At 33.7% G+C, this 24,705-nt stretch overlaps 1 protein-coding gene across 15 annotated transcripts in view; it reads left to right on the top strand.

The window, feature by feature from the left end:
* The window catches only part of ZNF644 (zinc finger protein 644), a 103,538-nt gene extending 83,625 nt beyond the window's left edge, over positions 1-19,913 (top strand). For 10 of the 15 annotated variants that reach the window (XM_019753164.2, XM_019753114.2, XM_019753156.2 and 7 more), the window contains 4 exons: positions 68-670; positions 2,572-2,694; positions 17,364-17,466; positions 18,205-19,913. In XM_019753164.2, the coding sequence (XP_019608723.2) occupies positions 68-670; positions 2,572-2,694; positions 17,364-17,466; positions 18,205-18,397 (1,022 nt within the window). In that variant the 3' untranslated portion in view covers positions 18,398-19,913. The remainder of the gene's footprint in view (positions 1-67; positions 671-2,571; positions 2,695-17,363; positions 17,467-18,204) is intronic. The other 5 variants (XM_019753189.2, XM_019753182.2, XM_019753198.2 and 2 more) reach the window with 2 other exon arrangements.
* The last annotated feature ends 4,792 nt before the right edge of the window (positions 19,914-24,705 follow it).

Genomic DNA, 24,705 nt, shown 5'->3' with positions numbered 1-24,705 from the left:
GTTAATTGGTTTTAAGATGGTCAATTTATAAAAAATTCTGATACCACTCTTAAAAAATTTTTTTTAGCTATAGAGAAGTCTGAAACCACTTCTGAACACACTTGTCAGCTCTGTGGTGGTTGGTTTGATACTAAAATTGGATTATCAAATCATGTTAGAGGCCACCTGAAAAGACTGGGAAAGACCAAGTGGGATGCTCACAAATCTCCAATTTGTGTTCTGAATGAGATGATGCAAAATGAAGAAAAATACGAAAAAATCTTAAAGGCTTTGAACAGTCGTCGTATTATTCCCAGACCATTTGTAGCTCAAAAACTTGCATCAAGTGATGACTTTCTATCTCAAAATGTTATACCTCTTGAAGCATACCGTAATGGCCTAAAGACTGAAGCTTTATCAGTGTCTGCATCAGAGGAAGAAGGGCTGAGTTTCCTAAATGAATATGATGAAACAAAACCAGAACTGCCCAGTGGAAAAAAGAATCAGTCTCTTACATTGATAGAACTGCTTAAAAATAAAAGGATGGGAGAAGAAAGGAATTCTATCTTTCCTCAAAAGATCCATAATCAAACTGCAAGAAAGAGATTTGTTCAGAAATGTGTTCTTCCATTAAATGAAGACAGTTCATTGATGTATCAACCACAAAAAATGGACTTGACTATGCACTCAGGTAAGAGGACATTTATGACTACTATCTGTAATTTAAACGACTTAATTATGCTTACTTTATTGGAATATTTGTAGAAAATACTTGCATAGGACCTTTTTAAGCTGCTTTTTTTGCAGAGCAAAGATTGGTTATACTGTCATTTCTATAGAAATCATCAATTGATGCACATCAGCACTGAATTCTCTGTGCCTCATTTCTTGGTTAAAATGTAAGGTGAACAAAAGCAAAAACAAACAAACAAAAAGCTGATCTATAAAAATAAAATTTGCTATGACCGGGAGATGGTTCTGTGGATGGGAGGTTGACGTTGTTCAAAAGCATAGCATTACCGAAAAGGCAAGCCTCTTGTATTTTTGCCAGTGCTCAAAAGTGATAATGGTTTCAAGATTCAGCTGTTGGTTTTCCTGCAGTTTAGGTAAAACAGAACAAAACAGGCTCTTTAAACTGAACGGATTGGTGTCTGTTGTGTGTTGTGATTAACCCAAAGAAACTTCTTCCTCTCCAATTCCTCATTGTATTGTGGGTTAGTTTGGTTTCGGAGAACTGTTGTGCGTGTAAAACATTAGTTTGGCGTTTTAGATTTTATAATAGTTCTAACGGAACAGAAGAGATGTTTTAGCTTAGTGCTCGTGCATCAATAGTTTTTGCTTTTCAAAGGAATGTTTTGCGTATGTTGGCAAATGATGTGGCAGATAAACTAGCCAAACTTGGTGTTGCTAAGTCTGGTTTATACTTTTAGATTAGGAAAATTTTAAGTGTCTTTATAGGTTTCTTTTGGAGGTTAAGAATGTTGAAGGTTAACCTAGATGGTCTCATAATTTTAGCCCTGAGTTGAATGTATCTAAGTAAAAGTTCGTCAGTGAATTAATACTGAATAAAATTACTGTAATGCTGATTTGTTTACTTTGGGCAGACATTGGGATATCCCAAATATTGGCAGTGCCATTTTGACTTAAAGAAAGATTACCTTGTATTGTAAGTGGTCTGAAAAATAGTTGAGCTTGTATGGGCTTCTGGTTAATAGGGCTCTTTCCTTTGTATGAAGTCTTTCAAAGTCACTTTTTCAGAAGGATAAAATGTAAAGAAAACGTGTCAGCTGTGTTGACCAAGGTATAGTATACTTCAGAGAGGTAGAGCACATTCGTGGCTATTGCAATAGTGTTGAAGACATCAGTGGAAACATGTTGGGGGAGTGAGGGTTGTCTGAGAAGTTAGGGGTGTTTTATTGTGTCGATATGTTTTCTTTCCTGTGATGACTAAGATGCTAGTGTGTTGATCATTTATTTCACACAAAGATTTTAGCAAAAAACTTCAAATCATTAACTTTCATTATTGATTGCGCACTCAGAGTAATGAACATATAATGCCCTGAATAAAATGTCGTGTTTAACAGCTGTTCAGTGGTGTGTTTTACCACCTTTCTCCCAGCCTTCATCAGAAAGCCTAATTTAGTATTGAGTCTTTTACGGTTTTGTGGGTAAAACACTTTAATTACCACTTTGTTAACTAGACTTTTTCATTCTTTTTATTGATAATGTTATGAGCTTTGAAACTTCTTAACAGAACTGTGCTATCCAAATCACACGGTTGCATTTTAGGTTTAGGAAGTGATCTGCGTAACACAGAAATCTGCAAGGAAGTGATAATAGATGTTAAATCTAGAGGAGCTCGAAGGTTCAAGACACTCTTCTTCCACCTTTCCAGAGAGCATGGTTTGGCTCTAAATACTAACTACAAACTAATAATAGTTAACTTAATTCCCCCTCCTCATTTTAATTTAAGCTAACTCAATGAACGTTTCTTAAACCATCTTTATTATGGTACATTTCATCACGCTTTTAGCTGAGAAAATTTCACTTTTTGAAGTGAGAACTGGATTATAGTTTTCTTTTGAACGATAGGTATGCCTGTGAAGCTTAGAACATGTGTGCATTGCAATACGACGTTTACAAGTGCTGTTAGCCTGTCCAACCACTTACGCGCTTATGCACGAAAGAAGAGTGATGGACTTTTGACTGTTACAGGTATGTTTGAACAGATAACACAGCAAGTCTGTTTGATCCAGTACACTTTTTTTTCTCACCAGACTGGTGCTAATTCAGGTGATATTTGTAGCTTTCTTTGGTAAGCAGCATTTGAGTCTGAATACACATTAAATTTCAGCAACTTGTAAACTGTTAAGATATAATTTTAAGCAAATTATTATTATTTTTTTTTCATTTGGCTCTTACTGACTTGGAGAAAAAATAATCCGATAGAGGTGTGGAACTTTTTTGACTCTACATAATTCCCATTGATTTTTAAATGATACTATTTTTTGACTTTTAAATTTAGTTTTGTTAGTCAATTCCAATAAGACACCTCTCTTAGGTAAAAAAAAAAAAAAAAAAAAAGTAATTCTTGCTTAGGAAAATGCTTTATTAGGAAAGGAAATTATCATGAAATTTCAACTATGTAGCTTGATTAGAAAACTAAGCAAACTAAAGACTTTTTATTAATCTATAGATCAAATCTTTAAAGGGGCAGGCCTTAATAATGGCCCATCTTGACAACTGAATAGATTTTTCTTTTATGCCCCTGAGCTATATTTAGGAATAATAAATACGGCTGTGCACATAACATGCACATTTCTGTGTTATTTTTGGTTGGTTAGCCCAACCTTGCAGATATCTCTTGAGATTGCTAGTTGGTGACAATTTTCTTAGCTTACGCATGTGTAACACTGCTTCTTACCCTACAAAATGCCTTGCTCTTTACTTGTAGGCTTTCAAGCTTCCCGGCTTTATTTAGCAGATCCTATTTTTCTCACATCTTAGCCTATACCCTCTTTTCGAAATAGATCTACACAAATCCTTTGCCTACAATTCTTTTTCCAATCTCTTTATTTCTCTTGCTCTTTTAGATCACTGCCTTCTGCTTTCTAGTTGTTGTTTTTCCAACTTTTGTGTTTTTTCTCATGTCTTCCTATGGCTTACTTCCAATATGTTCTTGGTACCATAAAAATACTTGTATTCATAGTAATGTCTTTTTCTGCTTCTTTGCTTGATCCTTTGACGTGATATACAAATGACCAGGGATGACTGTTGACCGTTTATATTAAAAGGAGGAGAATAGAGTAAGTTGTGCTTTACTGGGTTAGTCCTCCTACCTTGAGGTTTTAGTTTTTATGATATGATTTCCACTTTCTTCAGGCTTGGAAGGTGATTACAGACAGTAGAGTCAGGGAGGCAGTGAAAATAAAAGACTGTAGAAACAGAAAATCATCATTATAATTATCATAGTCACTAACTTTAACACTTACTATGTATCAGGCAGTGTGCTATGCAGCTTATGTGCCTAACATTTAATCTTCACAACCACCATATGAGTTACAGCTACTATAATTCTCTCAGTTTTATAGAAAATTAGGGCTTAGAGAACTTAAAGTAAGTTGCCCAAACTTATGTATTATACATAGCAAATTTGAAATTCAAATCAAGGCTGTCTTACCATACATAGACTTTTGTTTTTAATCACTACTATCTGTTATCTATCACAATGAAAGCAATCGAAAAATCCTAAAATAAAGTCAGGTTTAAGGCATGGAGCATTCTGGTGAAGTCTGAATAAATTAGAGCAGGGATCCAAAAAATAGGACTGGATTAGATTTTGGAAGATTTTAGAAAATATTCTATTCTGTCAACTCAGGCACATTATTAGCAAGGCAGATCTGTCTAGTGCAGATTTTGTAGTCCACTAAAAACTGCTTTTACCTCATCTGAAATATTTTCAAAACATAGGACTGTTCATAAATAACTGGTAGTAACCCTCCATTGACCAAGGGAGCATTCTAATGAATACTTTATTATCTAAAAAATTTCAATATTAGAGAAAAAAAAGTAGTATATAATAGAATGAATGGGAATACATTTCTTTGGGCATCAAGGAGAAAAAGGGCACATTATTTTTAAAATATCATTAAATACTAACCAAAATGTCAGAAGTATTAGAAAATGTAAAGTGTATTTGGCAGTGTTAAGACAAAGAGAAGGGGAATGAAAAGCTGAAGAAAAAGTCCAGGATGATCTTTTCCACAGCCCATACCCACTTTCAAAAAAAATAAAAAACTCATGCTTTCTTTTCTTGGAAATTCTGAAACTTTCCCCTGATTTTAAAAATCTTCTTGACCAGCAGAGCTATACAGAAGATGTCTTTGCTGCTTATTCATGCCAACTAAGTAGTTTTTTTTTAATCAGTTTTAATAATGCTTTTGTTTTCCAAATGGAGAATTCTGTATTGTATTTATAAATTCCGCATGCGTACTCTCTTCCCCTGCATTAGCTTCACTGATATAAAGCACTGGTCCCAGCCTATGGTCCCTTTAAGGGATTCATCAGTTCATATGAGCATTATTTTTCAAGAATATGCTGTTTTGATGAATAAAATACAAAATCATTTGTTAAAACCTTACCTTAATCCAAGTATATCACAAAACAGGAACCAGTGTAAAGGGAAAATGGGAGGGACTAAAGCCTCCATAAGAATGTCTGGTGTCTCTATCCCTAGTTCAACCTTCATTTGTGTGGATTTTTGATTATGTGGCCTACTCTTCAAGAAAAACCTTAGATAGCCCCAGGCTAAATGCTAAAAACCTGCTTGGTCACCTGTGACAGAATCAAGTCCCAAGCCTTCTTAGAAAACCACCAGCTCCTGGCCTCTTCTCTGGGAACTGGTGGCCTCTGGAGGGGGAGAAATAACGCTAGTGGCCTAAATAGACTGAAGAGGATGTGACTCAAATACTTCTAATGTGATGGTTCTCAGTTTGGGGGAATTATTGACCTTTTTGAGAAGTTTATGAAAGCAGTGGGCCCATCCCAGAAACTTATGCACTTATTCATCACAGATAAAAGTTTTTCTATATATAGGCTTTGCATATCTTTTGAAGGTTATCATTCATGGACCTTTCCTCTGGCAGAAAACTGAGAAAGGGGAAATGCCAAAATAAAAATGAAGTGCAAAGAACACAGGAGCCCTAAGAAATCTTTTTTTGTTTAAGAGTTAAAAGATGCTTGAAATGCCAGAACTGTGTAACATCAAAACCAATTTTATATGGTCATAAATATAAATTAAAATACAATATTCTTCATAATTTTGGTAAAAGGAAATGATGAAGAAAGTAGGAAAGCTTTGGAACTGAAGACATGGAAGAGGTAGCCATACTTGGGACAGAGTTAAATTGTCAAAGAAGAATAAACTTCACAGATTAAAATTTTGCCCTGAACTGACCTAATTTATCATCTCTTGGGCAGGTTCAAATAAATTATTTACTAATTTCCATGTGCTTTCAGTTGTGGATAATTATTTATGAAGCTGTTTTACTTTTTAGTGGATACTTGTCTAAGGAGACTAGTACAAAAGGTTTGCTTTATATCCCATATTGTAAGTTCAAGGCATAATTCTAATGCAAGGTTTTATTCCAATTACCATGTTTCCCCGAAAATAAAACCTAGCCGGACTATCAGCTCTAATGCGGTTTTTGGAGCAAAAATTATTTTACTATATTTCTATAAGACTGGTTCTAATATAATATAATATAATATAATATAATATAATATAATATAATTAATATAATATAATATAGTATAATATAATATAATATAATTAATATAATATACCGGGTCTATATAATATAATACAGTACAATATAATACCGTGTCTTGTATTAATTTTTGTTCCAAAAGACGCATTAGAGCTTATTGTCCAGCGAGGTCTTATTTTCGGGGAAACACAGTAACATAGACAGCACTATTGGTAGATTTATTTTTCAAGTTTTGTTCGCTCATACAGACTGGTTACTGGTTAGTTCTTTATACAGTCTAATAAGAACATTATTTAATTTTCATTAAAATTGAGAAATTTTATATATTAAACGCTTTTGGACTTTAACTATTGGCCTTTTAATGTTGAATAATGTTTTAATTAAGTAATACCTTTTTTATACTGGCAATATTAAGAACACAATATTACTAAATTATTAACAGAATGACCATACACACTGATTTAGCCCTGTTGTCCCAACCAAATAATAGTGCCTCTTTCATAAGAGTCTTGGATTGGACAATAAATTATATGGTCACCCTGGTTATTAAAATTTCTAAAACATTTTAAATGAAGGCAAAGTGTATTCTGTCAACTTAATCTGCAATCAGGAACCAAAAAAAAAAAAAATACTTTGAGGTCAAAGTAAGCATGAACTTCAACAGGTGAAGGAAGGGAGATAATTAAAATCTGAGTAGAGAGAATCTTGTGAAAGGAGATATATCAGTAAGATGAATGCATGTTTGCACAGTCTGTTACCTTGAAAAGAAGAAAGAATAACAGCGGTGTTCAGCATTTTTATGGGGACTGTATTTTATATCTTGACCCTGTACACAAATGCACAGTCATATACCTACTCATTCATTCACTCACCTGAATTGAGTGTGATACACTCTAATATTATCTATTTTATTCTTTTTCATTAAAAATTAATGCTGGTCATGACCCAGTAAGTGGATTTACTACCCACTAAGAAGTTACAACGCCCAGATTGAAAACATCCCCCTTATGTGACTCTTTTCTCTTAGGGACTGGTACTGACTGGAATCAACAATAGTCATATTTTAGAAATCATAACACTTCTGTGGAAGCAAGTGAATTTTCTTAATGAATTCAAGTGTTTATCTGTAGATCATATTTTGTTACTCAAATGCTGATCTTTGGTATTTAAAGTAAATTAGAAATTTCTAGTTACTTAAAATTAATGTAAGAAAAATATTCTTATATGCAAATATATTTAGGGGAAGGGCTTCATTTTATTGTTTTCAGAACATTTCCATGGTAATATTTCGGAAATAAAGCATGATTGTTGCCATTCTACAACAGCAGACTCACCATCATAATTAGAGAGTGACTTTTCCAATGAGAAAAAGGATAACTTAATAAGTACTGAAGTCTTTGAATCAATACATATATATCCCTAGTGCAATATATCTACATGCATTTTTAGTAGAGTCATTGTTTTATTTTCATACCATTTATTTTTTGTTGTTTGTATTTTTGAATTTTTTGAATTACAGTTGACATCTGACATTTTATATTAATTTCAGGTGTACAGCACAGTAGTCATTTACTTTTCAGTAGAATAGTAGATTACATATTGCTTAATAGGAGCTTTCCTTATTTTCAGCTGTAATGATATAATTGGCCATAGAGGCTTGCAACAAGTGCTAATGAACGTACAGCACAGTGCCCAATGCTGACTTGGGTGTGTAAGTCACCAAAACAGTAATTCTTACATTAGGGAAAGTGCTGTATGAACACTTTCTGCTGTGATGGAAAGAAAAAAAATAGAAGTGTGAAAGCTTCTCAAGATGCATTAAATTACTTGCCCTTTGTATGAGTGTCTCTGCAGTGTCTTTTTAAATATTATTAAAATACTTTATCTCCAAGAAATTGCATGCGTTTATAGTGATTCAACCCAAAAGAATATAAAGAGAAAGTTTTTATTTTCTTATTCTGATTAAACTCTCAAGGAGCAAATCAGCTTCTAGTTAAAGCAACTACCTTGATAATTCCTCCAGACTGGGATACATGATGGGGGATACATGAGCAGTATGAGACATGTCCCTGTCATCAAAGAACTTAGGAAAGATTATTGGCAACACATACAAAACTATCGAAATTATAAAACTGTGCAAGATAGTTTACAAATAAATGATGCGTAGGATGTAAATGTTGTAGGAGTTTAAGGCGTTTATTTTAGTCCAGGCCTTTTGAGGGTAGCTGGGAATTAAGTTGTGTTCCTTTCTTCTTGCTGCCTTTACTGCTTGTCTCATTGCTAAACAGAGCCTAAAAAAGAAAAATACTTCATGCAGGTATGTTTCTTGTCGTGTTTAAAATGAGAGAAAAAAATAAAACCAGCAGTCGAAGAGAAATTCATTCATTCGACAAAAGTTTTAGTTGTATTACACCTGGACTGTGCTAGTAACTCTGAAGCTATAATGACCTTGCACCCCAGCTGCATAGACGTTATCATGATCCAATAGGATAAGTACAAGTGTACTGTTATGGAAAGCCTTATAATGTCTCAGCCAGGCCCTGAACTTGAGGGATGAGTAGTTTTAGGAAGAAGAGGTGAGTAGGCCATTCCAGTTAGAGAGAACATAGTGTGGCACAAAGGGTTGAAATTTGGAGTCTAAGAGATGCTGGTAGATTGAGTTAAAGGTGTTTGGGAAGACAGTGATGCAGGAAAGGTAGGGTCGGTGCTTTGGATGCTTGTTAAAAAATTTAGAAAGTCATTGAAGGATTTTTTAAAATAAGGGAATGATGTAGTCAATCTTGTATTTTAAAAAGCTATCCCTGATAGAATAAAAGATGTATTTTCTTGGCTATACCTTATCTCTGTAGTGCTATTTTTTCATTAAAAGTATATATCCGTTATGTTATTTATCTGCACAGTAACGTGTCATTTATGCAGGATTAGCAAGGTAATGAATTGTTTAAGTTGAGTAAATTTTCCAGGTAATGGAAGACTAGTGTCAAATTTGATTTTATCCTAACCATTTTGATGGTAATGTTTCTAAAACATTCTTATTTCTGCCTTGTGAAACAGTAGACTGAATATGGTAACTTAATCATTTGAGTATTTAGAGCCACCTTTATGGATACTAATTGTTTTAGTATGCCAGCAAGAATTCGGCTATCTGCCCACAAGACTCAAAAGTTACTGGTTGATTATTCACCAGTTCAACAAGAATTTTTTTTCAGCTCTTCCTGTGGTTTATGCATTGTGCTAAGCACTACAGAGATAAATTGGATCTTACAATATAGTAGAAGCACATATATTCATAACTGTAACACAAGACAAATTGTAAGTGTCGTTGGAGAGATGTGCTTGAAATACTGTGGAAAATGAGAGGAAGAGGAAGGTACTTTCAGCTCGACCAAGACCCAGCAAAGCTTTTGGAAGTAGCATTTGATTTGGACCCTGTAGGGTAGCTAATTGAAATGGAAATGGATGGAGGTCAGGGGTGGGGAAGGAGCACATACCTTGGGAAGGGAGCAAGTTGGGAAAATGTGGGAAGTTTATTGAAAATACTAGAAAGTAGGAAATAACTAATAGCGATGGATAGGTAAGGGACATAAGATGCTGGAATGCTAATCTGTGGTGTTGGAATTAATTTAGTTAGGGGCTAATAAAGGTGGCTTTTTTTTTTTTTTTTTTTTAAAGAATTTGCTTTTAAAGAATTTTTTAAAAGGAATTTGTAAAGCTTGTAAAACTGCCTTTTAAATACAAGTTAAAGGATTTGGTGGGGAGATGTAGAAATTGTAGGTGAGGTCATTTGAGGAGTCCTGAATCAGGACAATGACAGTAGGAATGTGAAGGAAGTGTGACAGATGTCCGGATGATATTATGGAAGTAACAGTAAGCAAAATTTGGCAGATTGGTTAGAGGTGGAAGAATATGAGGAAAGAGACAGAAATAGCTCAGGTTTTAAATCTTGTTACCAAGAGAATGATTATACCAGTACAGTTAATGCATCTGCTACCATGGGGTCTGGTAAGAGAAGGGCAGTTTTCGTTACTTCACTCGCTGTCATGCAGCACTTCACCATCCAGCTATACACTGTTACAAAGCAAATCACTGTACTTACTGAATTAGTAGTTTTGTTTTTAGGAGAATGGAGCCTAAGAATTTTGTACCAGTGTAGCATAATAGATTTACATCTCATGATGCCTCCTTTTGCTGGTCATTGGTTATAAAATTTAGGAATTCTGTTTGGTTGATAATCTCTTTTGACCAACATCTTGTTTTTCATAAAAATCTTAACTAGTCTCCTAGCATTTCTGTTGGTTTTGTTACTAATTCTCTGAGTTTTGCTTTTTATATCTTGTTTTGATTTTTTAACAATTGATTTAACCTGGATTTGATATATTTGGATTTTTCTAACATGTCTAATATCTTTATATCCTCAGTTGCAGTGTTGTTTGCTGTGATTTCTATTCTAACAATTTTTTGAGGGCTATTTATAATCTGGATTAAGATAGTTATGCCTTACAAAAACAAGGCATTGTCCTGGCCAGAGCTAAGCTGCTCTGAGCGACTTTATGGAAATAACAAGGTAGTAGGCAGATGTTCTCTTTGGAGATTAAGGCAAAAGGATGGCTTGTTGGAGACTGGTGGTCCCTCCATATCTATGAAGTAGAAAAGCTGGATTCACAATTTCTTTGTTGTGTCTGGAATTTGAGGGATAAGTTAATTCTTGCTGTCCAGTGTTTAGAATATATATTTAATTGTGGCCTTAGCAGGAATTTGCCTAAGACAGAAGATACCAGCTCAGCACCATGTTTGATTATAGATTGGATTTTGGCTGGAATGTGTAAAGCACTTCAAAATTATTTTAAAATCAGATCTATTGGGAATGTGGATTTGTGACATTTAGATTTACTATTATAATTATTGTGAGCCCTATCTAATTTAAGTTGAACATGATTGTATTAAAGGTAATTTGATGGGAAATTTTACAGTAAGGCAGTTTCGTTTCTTAACTAATTTTGTAATCAGGAACAATTATTTAATTACTCCTAAATATGAAATTATACTTTTGGAAATACTGAGACTTTTAGAGGCCAGGGAGTGATTATACTCAGATCATTCTAAACAAAAGTGATTTAAAGCAGATTTGTCACTATGATTTTAATTTTTATTCCAATTTTAGATTCATAGATTAGCGGTTGATAATAATAAGCACCTATTTTGAATAAAACAGCATGCAGGTCCACCATCTTACGGAGAAATTTTAAATGTCTTTTCTTACTTGTCACCATAGAGAAATAATATATTTACTCTCCTGACCAGTAAGCAACTTGTAGCTGGGGTATTGTTAGCTTTTAACTTTTGGCAAGCTGGAAAAACTAGTCTGCCTTCAATTCTCTGTTTCTAAAAATGTGTGAAGTATCAGATTTGTTTAACTTTTCCTCTCACATCTTGAAAATACTTGCTCAAAATATTCTTTTACTAGTCATCCCCTGTACTTTGAGATAACAGAGGCTTCTACAAATTACATGTGCTTTTCCTTCTCCCAAGGAGACCCAAGTTTAAATAAAGTCTGCCTTCATTTGCTTTAACTCTTTCTCTGAACCAAGGATATGAGACTGTTGGTACCCTTAACACAACCTCTGGACTTTATAGGGCAAACCTAAGCTACCTGTCTCTTCTAGACTAATACTGTTAAACCATAAAGCTCATGCTTAAAGCAAAGGAAATCTGCTTTTCAGATATTTTGCATTGCATTCTATTCCAGGTAAAATGTTAAACCATGCAGGATCTAATTAATTTTGCCACGATTGCTCTGTGATTCTAGGTTAGTTATTTTTTAGTTATTGAGAATGGAAACTCAAAAACAAAATTGATGAAAGTAACTTAGGGTACTGAAAAAATACCCAGTTTTGGAGTGCAAATATCAAGGGAAAATAATGAAAATACACGTTTGAAGTTGCTAATTGTGTATATATAGGCTTAATTCTGATTGGAAGGGCAACATTGCTTTTCATAACAATAATCCACTTAAAAAGAAACTGCTTTGTATGTACGTCTTGGGAATAATGACTGGTTCGACTATGGCAGTACAGGAGCAAAGAATTGGTATTAAGAGGTAGGGAAGTAAGGCCTTTCCAATTTTAATGGACTGAAGGAGAGTGGGATTTAACAGTTGTTCTTAATTGCTGTTTTTTTGTTTGTTTGCTTTTTGTTTTTAACGGGCTACGAGATTAAGAGGGAGACCTGAGGGCTGCCTTTTTCATTTACGGTGGTAGGGACTTAGTACCCAGAACTGTCCACATCATTTGCAGGGTTCAGTGCAAAATGAAAATGTAGTACCTTGTGTTAAAAAACTATTAAGAATTTCAAGATTGCAACAGCAGAGCATTAAACCAAGTGTAGGGCCCTATGCGACATTGCAATGTACACCCTCTTTTAGGCACTTTATGCAAAAAGAAAAAGGTACACTGAAGAAATAAGAATTTGGCTTTTCAACAAATGGCTTTCCCTATCCCCCCATCCCTATGTTATGCAAGCTAACATTTCTCTCCCCACCCCTCAAAAAAGCCATGCTGCTTTTTCAGTTGAGGCTGAGGGAAAGAAAATGCTATTTGCACAGTCTTTTATGTGTTTGGGATTTATGAACCTTGAAGGATTCATGGCAGCAGCTAATCTTGTTTGTTTATCCGTCTCACACCGTGTACCCCTTGGGGCATATGCATCCTCTTTCCACCTCACTACTGCCACTGCCACCTCCACCACCAGCTTGTTAATGGTGGTGGAATGATGGCGTACCTGGTCATGTCATTTTTATCCTTACTGTCTTCCTGAATGAGTTCGTAGTTTCTGTTGCCTACCCACCTTATACAGGCTGACTAGTTGGGAAAGAAATTTTCTTCTCCCTAGTAAAGCGATTCCATGCCTCTTATTTTGGATATATATAAGCTGGCCATTATATTAAGTTTCACTTTACCCCAGAGATGCCAACATTCATTGAGGAACAAAACAGATGAAATGGAGCTTTTTACTGAACGGTCAGGGGAGCATAACTGCAAATAAAAGTATTTTGCTGGTGAATTTTAATGTGGTTATGATGTGCTTCTTTACCACAGAAGTTTCAGGTGTTCTTAAGAAATAACTCCTCATTCTTGGAGGGCATTTGTGTAGTGAATTAAAAAGAAAATAAAATTAATTGAGACAGTTTTGTATATAATGGGCAGAAAGATGGAATGGGCAAAAGGACTATTTCATAATATTAGTGCCCAAAGTAAATTCTTTTTCTTCTTTGTATAAAACTAAATAATGTCTCAGAAAACAGTCTTGAATTTGTATTTTATGTTATTGACTGATTTGTTTTTCACCAATCCTGTTTAGTGCTTTAGACACAGATGTTGTTCTTGTGTTTCATAGCACAGCAGTATGGTGTTTTTTTTAAGGGCTCATAAGTCTATTGTATTACTCACTCCTATTTGATCAAAACAGCTTGTTTACCTAAAGGTATATTCTAAAAATTTTTGTAAGTGACCTTACAGCTCAATTCATTCTCCTCGCAAGTTGAATATTCCCGGTGGCAATTTCAATCTTTTATAAATCAGATAACTGCAAATATTTTCTTTTCACAGTCTTCTGGTTAAAATTGATCACTTAAACATTTTCTGCCACCCTGAATAGGAACCATAGGAATGTTGGAGTTAACTGAGTTTGTTCCTTTCTAAAGAAGCAATTATACTTACGAAGAAAATTAAGAATTTCTAAAACTAATCTAGTATTTTTTGTAAATTTTAAGTAAAGAAACAATGTTAGATTTAAAGTACTGTGGAACAGGAAAAATGGTGTTATATGTGTTTAGTTTTTGACATTAACAAGTAAGTGCAAATAAAAGCTTTGTATAAAATTATCTATTTGACAGGTTATTAAACAACTTTGTTAAACCTTTGGCTATTTATCAGTTAATATTGATAAGCCAGCCCCATTATATTAAAACTGAATGTGTTAGTGATATTCTTTTTTTAATGCACTAGTGATTCCTGGTACAATCCAGAATAAAACTGCTTTTCCCTCTAGGTATAATAAAATCTATAAAATGAAAACATTTGTATAATGGACATCATTTGTATAATGGATGTTTGTACATCATCTTTTTTATTTGATGGAACATTTTGTGTAAATCATCTTTGTTCGTATAGAGAATACCATATAGCTGTTCCCTTTGTGTGCATATTAATACGTTAAATACTCATTTAAAGCAAAAAAAATTTTTTTACAGATTTTTCTCAATTGTTTAGGCAGTATTACAAGGGTAAATAAAGGTTTGATGTTGGTATTAGAAAAAACTATTCTTCTAAAATGTATTCATGTTTTACCTTTTAAATAAATAAGTGACATTTCAAGGGCTAAGACATTTAAAAATGATCATAGAGCTATTCATAGAGATATTCTACTGAAGTATTTAGGTATAATTAATTACCAGTGGCCCCAGGTTTTTATCCTTTATGGACAAGTTTCCAAGGATTCCCAGTGCATGTGATCTCTAAACTTACTTGGAACCCTGGATACTGGAGATAATGAATGACATGCTGGCAGAGTTGTCCTACTTTCCAAAGTCATAATACCTTCAAATATTAAACACTGTTAGGTTGGTGCAAAAGTAATTGCGGTTTTTGCAATTACCTTTAATCTTTTAAACCGCAATTAATTTTGCACCACCCTAATACAAAAACTATGACATTCTCATTTAACATTTAGATCTGATCATTCATAAAACAGCCTAAACTTCAGTTTCTAGAATCCATATAAAATCAAATTAGAAAAATTTTTTTTCCTCTATTAAAGTCAAAAACATTTTTACACTTCAGAGTAAACGTGTCCAGTTGGAATTGAAAAGTATCACAGCATCTAAATGTAAGTTGAACACTTTGTAACAGATAAAACAGTCTTTTGCATACTTCCTCCTTGCCCTCTGCCCTTCTACAGTTTGTTCTACAACCTAACATTAGCATTCTGTGAACAATATTTTAAAGGATTGTTATAATGTATTCTATTTGTATCCTACAGTAATTTATTTACAAGGGAATTTGAATACAGTATGGCAATTTTGATAACCAGCAAGCTCATGGAAGTAAGATTCTACCTATAATCTCAAGATGTATCAAATGCTTGCTCTGTTCTAGGTAACAAAGATGGATTGTGTGTGGTTTACCTTATAAATAAGGAAAGATTAGTTGACATCTAACCTTTGAGTTCCTCAGACTCTTTTACTTCTAGTGTATGAATTGCTTTAAAATTAATTTAAATTCAAATTGCTCACCAGTGCAACTAGGAAAAAGAAAGTGCTGATTATAAAGTACATGATACCTCACTGTTCCTACTGGATGTGAAGAACCTAGTTTCTACAACTAAACTAGACTGACCAGTGAAGAATTTAGCAACATATTCATTTAAACAAATGATGCAGAGTTGTTCTACTGGAATACTACCTGTATGACATGATGGTAGAACAAATTTCCGTTCATATGCTATCTATAATAAATGTCAAAGGTTAAATTACTGGGTTTTCCTTTATTTTTTACTTCAGAAGTACTTGTTGAGTTCCTACTATGTTCCAGGCTCTTTACTAAGATAACTAATGAGAACCTTGTAAGATTTTTCTATTCCGGTTTTGGGTGAAGCTTTGAATTAGCCATCCTTTAATACTTGACTTCCTGTAGTTCTTATTAGATTCTTCTTCTGAGGATAAGCAGAGAAAGACTGTAGGCCCTAGATTTTACTTTTAAAGAGGCAGGTGACAGGAAGTAGAAAACCGGCTTGAATGAGATTTAGACTTGTCGTGGTTTTTAATTTTCTGTATGACGTTTCCATTCGTATGGCCACTTGACTACTGTAAGGAACTATGTTTACTGGTTTTGTAATAATAACATCTATTCTTTTGGAATCTGGACTTTGAAAAACTCATTTCACAGAATCATTGAACAGCCAGTTCCTATTCTCTCTTACCTAGAATTTTTCCAGGGGATTCAGGGTAACAGAAGAAAAGCCATTTGTAACTCTTCTGTTACATTTGTTTCCGTCCCCCTAGGGATCCCTAGATAAAAACTCTTTACTTTCTCTTCCTGTTAATTGACCAGCAGCACCCTGTAATACTATCATCCGTTTATCCAAAGGAATGGTGTCGATGTTTTCAAAGACCAATAAAATGTTATATCCTGACTAGTCCTACCTATAAAAATTTCTGTATTTCCTTTATTAAATTAGATTTTGTGGAATAACTGATGGAAGGAAAAGAGAAAATTTTCAAGAACAGCACTTAAATTTTGATCCACTTTAATATAAATTTCCCCCTTTTTAATCATTTTGAAAATAGCTATAGGAGAAAATGTAAAAAGAAAAAAAAGTAAAAAAAAAAAATAATAATAACATTAATCTTCCAATCCATTTGTAAACTTGCATGAGATAATCTGATTTATATTTATTTTCTAGTAAAATGAAATATACATAATTGTACATGCCATTCTGGTTGAGTTAAAAAAGGAAAGTTGAGCTTTTTTTGCCCTTTCAAATGTAGGACATCATCTAATTTTAAGAGCTATTTCTTATAAAATTCAAAGTGATTTGCTATAAAATTGATTTTTCATTGAACTTTTTATTACATTGCTGATGTTCCTTTACTAAGTTTTTAAAGCATGTAAGACCTACTTAAATGGAGTAGTAATCAAATGCAAACTTAAAAGGCTGTAATTTTCCTGGAAATTAGGAAGATTTAACCAGATGTTAAAATAATGTGTGTATGATCATAAGAGAAAAGATTACCATTATTGTAATAATTGACCAATTTAGTAACTTCAAGTTATTTAGTTACATTTTCTCAGTTCTGGTTTGGTATGGTAAAGCATTATTTAGAAAAGCAGTGCAGGAAGAATGTGTGCAGATAGCATTACTGCTGTTTGTGCATGCTTCAGGGAATACAAATAAATACAGACTTTTTCTAACTTGATTTACATGGTCTGACTTCTCTAGAAATGTATGTATGTGTGTATAAGTACATACACACATGCATATGTGTATATATGTATGTATATACACATCTGTATTTTGGACTATATAAGAAATGTTAAGTCTTTCCCTTCCCTTTTTAAGCCTTAGATTGTAAGCAAAAGAAATCAAGGTCAAGATCTGGAAGCAAGAAGAAAATGCTATCATTACCTCATGGTGCTGACGAGGTTTACATTCTCCGATGCAGGTACATGCCTATATTGCCGAATCTACTTAGTTTCTTCAGGTTTTGTGTTGAGATGTATTAGTTGTTTCATTTGGGATTTTTAATTTGTGGCAAAGGTGCATTCTTAACAAATTATAAATGAATTTTTGGAGACAAGCTTAAAATCTTAGTTCATAATATGTTGTACTTCAGTAACTAATAGATCAACTTTTTTATATTAGCTAGGAGCCTCTATGATGCTGTGAATTATAAAAGTAGCTTTTTTGTTGTATTTTGTTTATTTGCTTTGTTTGGCTTGGTATTTAATTGTCTTGAGTTTCTGCTTATTGGGAACACATTTTCTCCATGCATACATCTAAGTATAGCTATACAAACCATTCACACCTCCTTCCATACTCACCCTTATACATTTTAAAGAATTCTGAATTGGGGAAGGGTCTTTTGAAAAGGATGGTATATTTTGGAAATAGAATTATTTCAAATGTTTTAAGATGTGTTGGTGTTAAGACCTTTTATGTAATATTAACCTAGTAATAGTGTTCCCATTTCTGCAAATTTATGAGAGTTATAGCTATTAAAACATATGAATTGGCAGTTTTGATATTGCATTAAATCATTTTGACTTTATATATATTTAGAAACTATTGTCAAGTACTATCTCTAATATAAAGTTTACTTCTTATGTTTTTGGGTTTAATGGGAATTGGTTTTAAAGGGAATTGGTCATGTTAAGAGAACTATCATCAACTTCTTCTGTAGGTTTTGTGGCCTAGTCTTTCGTGGACCATTGTCTGTTCAGGAAGACTGGATTAAGCACTTACAACGACACATTGTAAACGCTAATCTTCCACGGACTGGAGCTGGCATGGTGGAAGTCACGTCACTATTTAAAAAGCCTGCCTCCATTACAGAAACTTCATTTTCTCTACTAATGGCAGAAGCAGCTTCATAGAACAAGGAAACCTTTTAAATAGCAAATTTGAATTGGATGTAAATTTGAAATTCTTTGTCTTTTTTTTTTTCTAAGTCACATTAAATTATCCGTTTATAAATACTAAAGCAGGAAAATGGGGAAAGGTGAATTAACAGTGACATCAGAGCAAATTGAGTACTTCAAACAGTAAGTAGTTTATATATTTTACATAGGATGGAAGATGTGTTTTTAAGGTTACTGGGTTTTGTCAGTGAACTGTATTCACTCAGTAAAAGATCAGTACATGTAAGCAGTCATTAATAAACTGTTGCACATGGATACTTAAAGAGAGACTTACTGGAAAATTATGTTTTCTGCAGTGTTACCAGAATCAAGGTTCTGTTTCTTCCCCACAAGACTTGCATTGAAAAATAAGATATTATATTTTGTTTGTATGTATTTAGTGTTTTGTATAATACCAGGAACCGCTAACTAAATTTACTCAATTTAGGGCATTAAATATCATGTACTTCATAGATTGCGACTGTTCACTCAAATAGGGCAGAGTACTATTCTATCTAGATGTGTAAGTGTTTTTTTTAAATCACATGGAACGGTTTTTTTTATACTAAAAAGTGGAGGGAGATTTGTTTAAACAAGTATTTCTAAAAGAAATATGTACATAGTCCTGGAAATTATTTGTGGTAAGGAAATATTCTTTACTCCAGTTGCATTTCTCAGACAATAAAGTGGTGCGTCCATGCTACCTCCTACTTTGTCAACAAAGATGCTATTTACCCTTGACATTTTTGTATCATAATAGATTTTAAAAATCTAATGTTCTTTATGGCAAGACATCCTTTTGTTAACAGATTTATTTCTTTTTAGTGTTTTACCTAAAATTTGACATGCTTACAGGACAGGTTTGCCTCTTACTTTATTTAACGTTGTAGAAATGTAATTAATAAACAATGCTCACTACACAATTTAGAATAGGATTTCTCATTTATATTCTCTTCCAAAATTGATCAGTTAGCAAAACTTAATACACCGATTGAAATATTTCTACATATGATGAGAATGTTTACAATTTAAATTTTAGAACTTGTTTTGGATGTGATTATATGTACGAAAATCGTGTAACACTATGCTTATGCTAAGAACCGACATAACAGAATTACTGAAATAAATGTGCTGTGAGGAATGGAAAATATGGTGCAGGTGTCTTGGTCATGATAAATCGTGATTCTTCTTTTAAACTTTTTTTTCAAAAGCAAATTAGTTCTTTTAAGCTGAAATCAGATTCCTTTACAAATAATAGTTTTTGTATGCAAGCACCATTTCATTTTATTTCATGTAGTATGGCTAATACTATAGTTGAAACAAGGATATGCATTGATACTTTTCTTCGTATGTAAATAAAGTTAAAAACATTAAATAAGGAGTATTTTGGTAGAGTATATACATACCTCACTGCCAGTGAAATTGCTTTCCTATGGTATATCTCCTTACCAGAAAAATCTCTAAATAAAAAAAGACTTAAAGAAAATTATAATGTGTATAGTGTGAAGCATTTCTTATTTTTATCACTGGTGGAAATAGTCCACTTGAGGTTGTGTTTCATTTGATTTAAATTGTTTATACTTAGCAAGTTACTTTATTCACATACCTTATTATAAAATTAGGAAGTTGGACTAGGTGGATCATTCAGGGGTCTCCTGATCCCTCGGGTACAGATAAGGGAAAAGTACTTGTAAGTTATTTTCATTTATCAAAATGCCTAATAGAAACTGTATTTTTCTTTATAAAGATGAGACTAACACATCAAATTACTTTTGACTGAAAAATATACTAAATCTGTAGACTAGTTGTCTCTTGAGCAAGTTTCATTGAGTATATTTTTTGAATTGGAAGACATATTACATAGCAAATAGAGTTCAGAAGTTTAAAAAAAAAAAAAAAAGATTCCTGGTGGGAAGACTAGCAATCACTAGAGCCCCTTTTAGCTCTAATTTTTTAGTTGTGTAATTTTATCTTATTAAGCCAACTATCAAGATATAGGAATACAAACAAAATAGGTAGTTGACCACAAATTTCATGAAAAATCTATATTAAATTTTTTTGTTAACCTATATTTAAAACAATTATTTCTCCTTTTAGATCGAAAAATAATTCAAATTCAAATTAGAAACAGTAAATAGAGGGGTTCTTGAAAAGTAAATTGAACAGAACATTATGCATAGTGAAGATATTTGGATTACAAAATTTTAAAAATTCTTTAGGAAGCAGTTTATTTTTTTTATTGGACAGCTAGAAAGTCAATGATGTATTTTCATTTGACTTCCACTAGAAGAAAATTATAAAATGTTGTCTTAGTTACATGACAGGCTTTCATGTCAAAATATGGCCCGGTTCAGTATTCAATATTGCCTGATTCTCTTTTAATTCCTTTATTATTGCCTAAGATATTTCAGCTTCTTTAGTACTAAAGCTTTTTCCTTTTCAAATCTGGTTGAAAGTGTGGATTTATTTAATAGCATCAAGACCAAAAAGTTAACTTCTCCAAAAGTAATATTTTCCACCATGCTTCTTTAGAATGTATTAGAACCATGGCATAGCTAATACCTCTATTCATCTCTGTTTTAGATTTCACATATTAAACATGGGTTAGGGAGATGATAGCTTTTCAGTAGTAATTTAATAGACTTTTCTAAAAGACATACACATAACCTCTCATGTTAGTCCAAACATGTTAAAACATGTTAGTCCAAAAGACAGCTTTGATTTTTTTTTTCCTTACAGGAAAGTGTAATATATGTTCATTTTAGAAATATTAGGAAAATGAAAAAGTGAAAAATGGGGAAAATCACCTTTGATATCATTACTCAAAGACATTTACTTTTAACAACTTATTACATTTCTTTCTCTTGACTTACTGTTTCAGTATAATTGTGATTGTGATGTATTATAATGTATCTCATTTTCCCAAAGTTCATTTTACATTTGAGTGCTGCATTGTTTTAGACGAAACTTCGAGTGCTAGATCTGGAGCTTTTTCCATCACGAACAACTAATTCTCTGATTCTCCAGGCACCAACAATTCAGTTCTGGCACTGACTACCTGGAGTTAGCATCAGGTGCCATGTTTTAAAAAGTTCAGTCCTACAAGACTGCCCACATTTCAGATGCCAGTAGCAAGTATAAAGTCACCTGTACTTCTGACCAACCAGCTATAAATTGGGGATTCCCACAACCCCACCCCACTCCCACCCCCTCACCCCTGCTTAGCTTCAGTAATTTGCTAGAATGGCTCAGAGAACTCAGGAAAATATTTGACTCTGCCAGTTCATTATAAGGGGTGTGTTATTAATGAACGGCCAAATTGAAGACATGCGCAGGGCAGGGTAAGTGGGGAAGTGGGTGCTGTGGGGCTCCATGCCCTCTCTCTGTGTGTGTGCCATCCTCGCAGCATCTGGATGTGCTCAACCCGGAAGCTCTCTGAACCCTACGGATTAGAGGTTACTGTGGAGGTTTCCTTATGAAGGCATGATGGATTAAATCACTGGCCATTGGTAATTAACTTAGTCTCTCTTCTTCCAGAATGAATTACCAGCTGTGCCAGCATCATTTACTAAATGGTTCTTTGTTTAACAATTGAACCACTACTTTTGTCACATACTAAATTTTCATATAACTTGGAATCAGCATCTGGAATCTCTGTGCTGTTCAGCTGCTCTTTTTGTCTTTTTCTAAATCAGTAACATTTGATTACAGAGGTTTTTTTATGCTGTGTTCTGATAACTGGCAGAGTAAGGTTCCCTGTTCCTCTTTAGAATATACTTAATCTCCTTCACTGTTCTCCCACAGTGAAATCTTTAGAGTGATTTTACTACCTTTCTCTTTTGTTTCATGAGTTCAAGTTCCTCTTTTCACAATCCTGAGATGTCTGTTGTCATCCATGTACATTTAATTTTACATGGCTAACCAGGGTTTCCATTTCTCTTATTCCATCTTGAGGTCTGTTTCCTAGTTTGTTTCTTACTTTTGCTCTGAAGGGTGAATAATAAATTGACTGAGTAAAGGATCCTTTTCTCTCGGGGCTTATGGATGCTGTTTGTCTCAGGGTGCATAGGTGGGCTATTTTGTTGCCAGTCTGACTTTTTTCCTTTTAAGTAACTAGTTCGTTCTGCCTGAATGTTTATAAGGTTTTCCGTGTATCCTTAGAGTTCGGGAACTTGATCAATCATGCCTAAATGTGTGCTTTTCTCATCAGTGCAGGCTGGAACTTAGCAGACTCCCGTCTTTCTAACTCAAGTAAAATTTTCTATTATCTGTTGTAATTTCATCTTCTCTCCATTTGTTCCTTTTTCTCCTTCTAGAAATCCCATTATCTCTTTGTTCTATTTCCTTGATCTAGTCTTCAAATCTTTTCTGTCTTGATTTTCCTTTATGTAAGTTTGTTTTGTACTTTGAGATATTTCATGCACTTGCAATGACCAGCCTACTCTTAAATTCATCATTTAAAATTTTGTTTTGAAAGTGTTACTAAACTTTTACAAATGTGTGTGTATGTATGCTCACTACACTTGAATCTCCTTAAGTACTGTTATTTTTATTCATATGTTTGTCTTCTCTAGCATTTCTATTTTGCTGATTTTTTTTCCTGTGTTCTGATTATTCTGCTGATTTTTGTTTCTGGTTGCTGGGCTGCCTTAAATGGGTTATTTTTCTTTTTCAGCTCATTGGGTTCAAATCTGTTTTTTGGAATATCCTGCATGTTAATAGTCCTCCAGCAGTGAAAAGTGAAGTGGCAGTCCCTGCTGAGGTCCCTGAACAGCATCCCTCACCTCTCAGCCCTCTGGGATCTCTCAGTCTCAAAGTCAGGGAGCATTCGATCTTCCCATTCAGTTCCTTCAGAAAGATGCAGTACACTTTCCTCCTAGTCAGGGAAGTATATGCAGTACACTTCCCTTCTAGTCAGGGAAGTGTATGCAGTACACTTCCCTCCTAGTCAGGGAAGTATATGCAGTACACTTCCCTCCAAGTCAGGGAAGTGTACTGCATCTTTGAGCCAGATATCCCTCATAGTCAGGCTCTCCCTAGGACCCACCACCTTCTGGTTCTCACCCGAGCTTCAACACATAGAGAAGAAAGTTCCCTATCAGTTGCCTTTCTTCTCAGACAGGACCCCCAACAGAGCCCCAAGCCTATTCTGCTTCCATATTATTTTTAATCAATAATTTATTTTAACTCTTAGATTTTTATTAGTTTCTCTGCCTTCCATGGTTTGCTATATGCATGTTATCCTCTTGGAATTATCTTTGTTGGAATATCACTTTAAGGAACTTTTTTCAGAAAGGGCTTATGGGTGATAAACTCTTCGAGTCTTTGTGCATCTAAAGATGTATTTATTTCCAATTTGACTAGGGATCAAATTCCTTTAGACTTCTGAAAATATTCTTCCATTGTCCTCTTATATTCAGTATCATGGATAGCCTGGTACCAATCTGATCTAATTTCTTTGTCAGTCATTTTTTTGTTCCCTCTCTGGAAATTTTAATATCTTTTCCATAATATTTTGAAAGTTCACCACGATGTGTCTTTATTTTTCATTCATCCTGCTCAGCACTTTGTGGACCTTTTCAATTTGAGGACTTAGGTCTATTTTCAGTTCTGAGATACTTATTATTTCTTTGTTTATTTTTATGCTTTCTGTTACATACTTGTGGAACTTCTTCGGGGTGTATATTAGAACTCCTAAATTTGTCTTCCATGTCTCTTACTTTTTCTTTTACATTTTTTATCTCTTTGTCTTTTGCACTGTGCTCTGGGAGAATTTCGTAGCTAAGTCTCCCAACATACTGATCAATTCTAAAGCTATGTTCATTCTGTGAATCAGTCTATCTGATGAGTTGTTTTGGGGTTTGATGTTTTGGTTGGTTGTTTTTTTGGCAGTTACTTTTTATTTATGTTCTTTAATTGTTTTTCTTAAGAGCCTGTTTAGTTTCATGGATGTAATTTCCTTTTGGCTTTCTCAGGATATTAATTGTATATGTTTTTGAGTCTTTTTGTTCTATTAATTGTTTTCTCGGATTAATTTTGTTGAGTTTGATGTCTTTCATGTTGGTTTCCCTCAAATATGTGGTGATTCTTGCTTGTTTGATCATTTTGTGTTTCAGATTTCTTACTAGATTTTCTGCACATGTTCTATTAATTAGCCTGTTTCTGGTGTTTATAGTGAAAGAGTACAACTAGTATGAAGTCTTCTAGAAGTGTAGACTACATTTACTTTTTTTTTTTTTTTTTTTTTTGGTATTGTCAAGAAATACCATGCTTCTTTCATGGCT

The sequence above is a fragment of the Rhinolophus sinicus genome, linkage group LG06, assembly GCF_036562045.2.
Source record: "Rhinolophus sinicus isolate RSC01 linkage group LG06, ASM3656204v1, whole genome shotgun sequence".
Taxonomy (NCBI): domain Eukaryota; kingdom Metazoa; phylum Chordata; class Mammalia; order Chiroptera; family Rhinolophidae; genus Rhinolophus; species Rhinolophus sinicus.
Note: the sequence above shows the minus strand (reverse complement) of the source record. Positions and strands in the feature narration are given on the sequence as shown.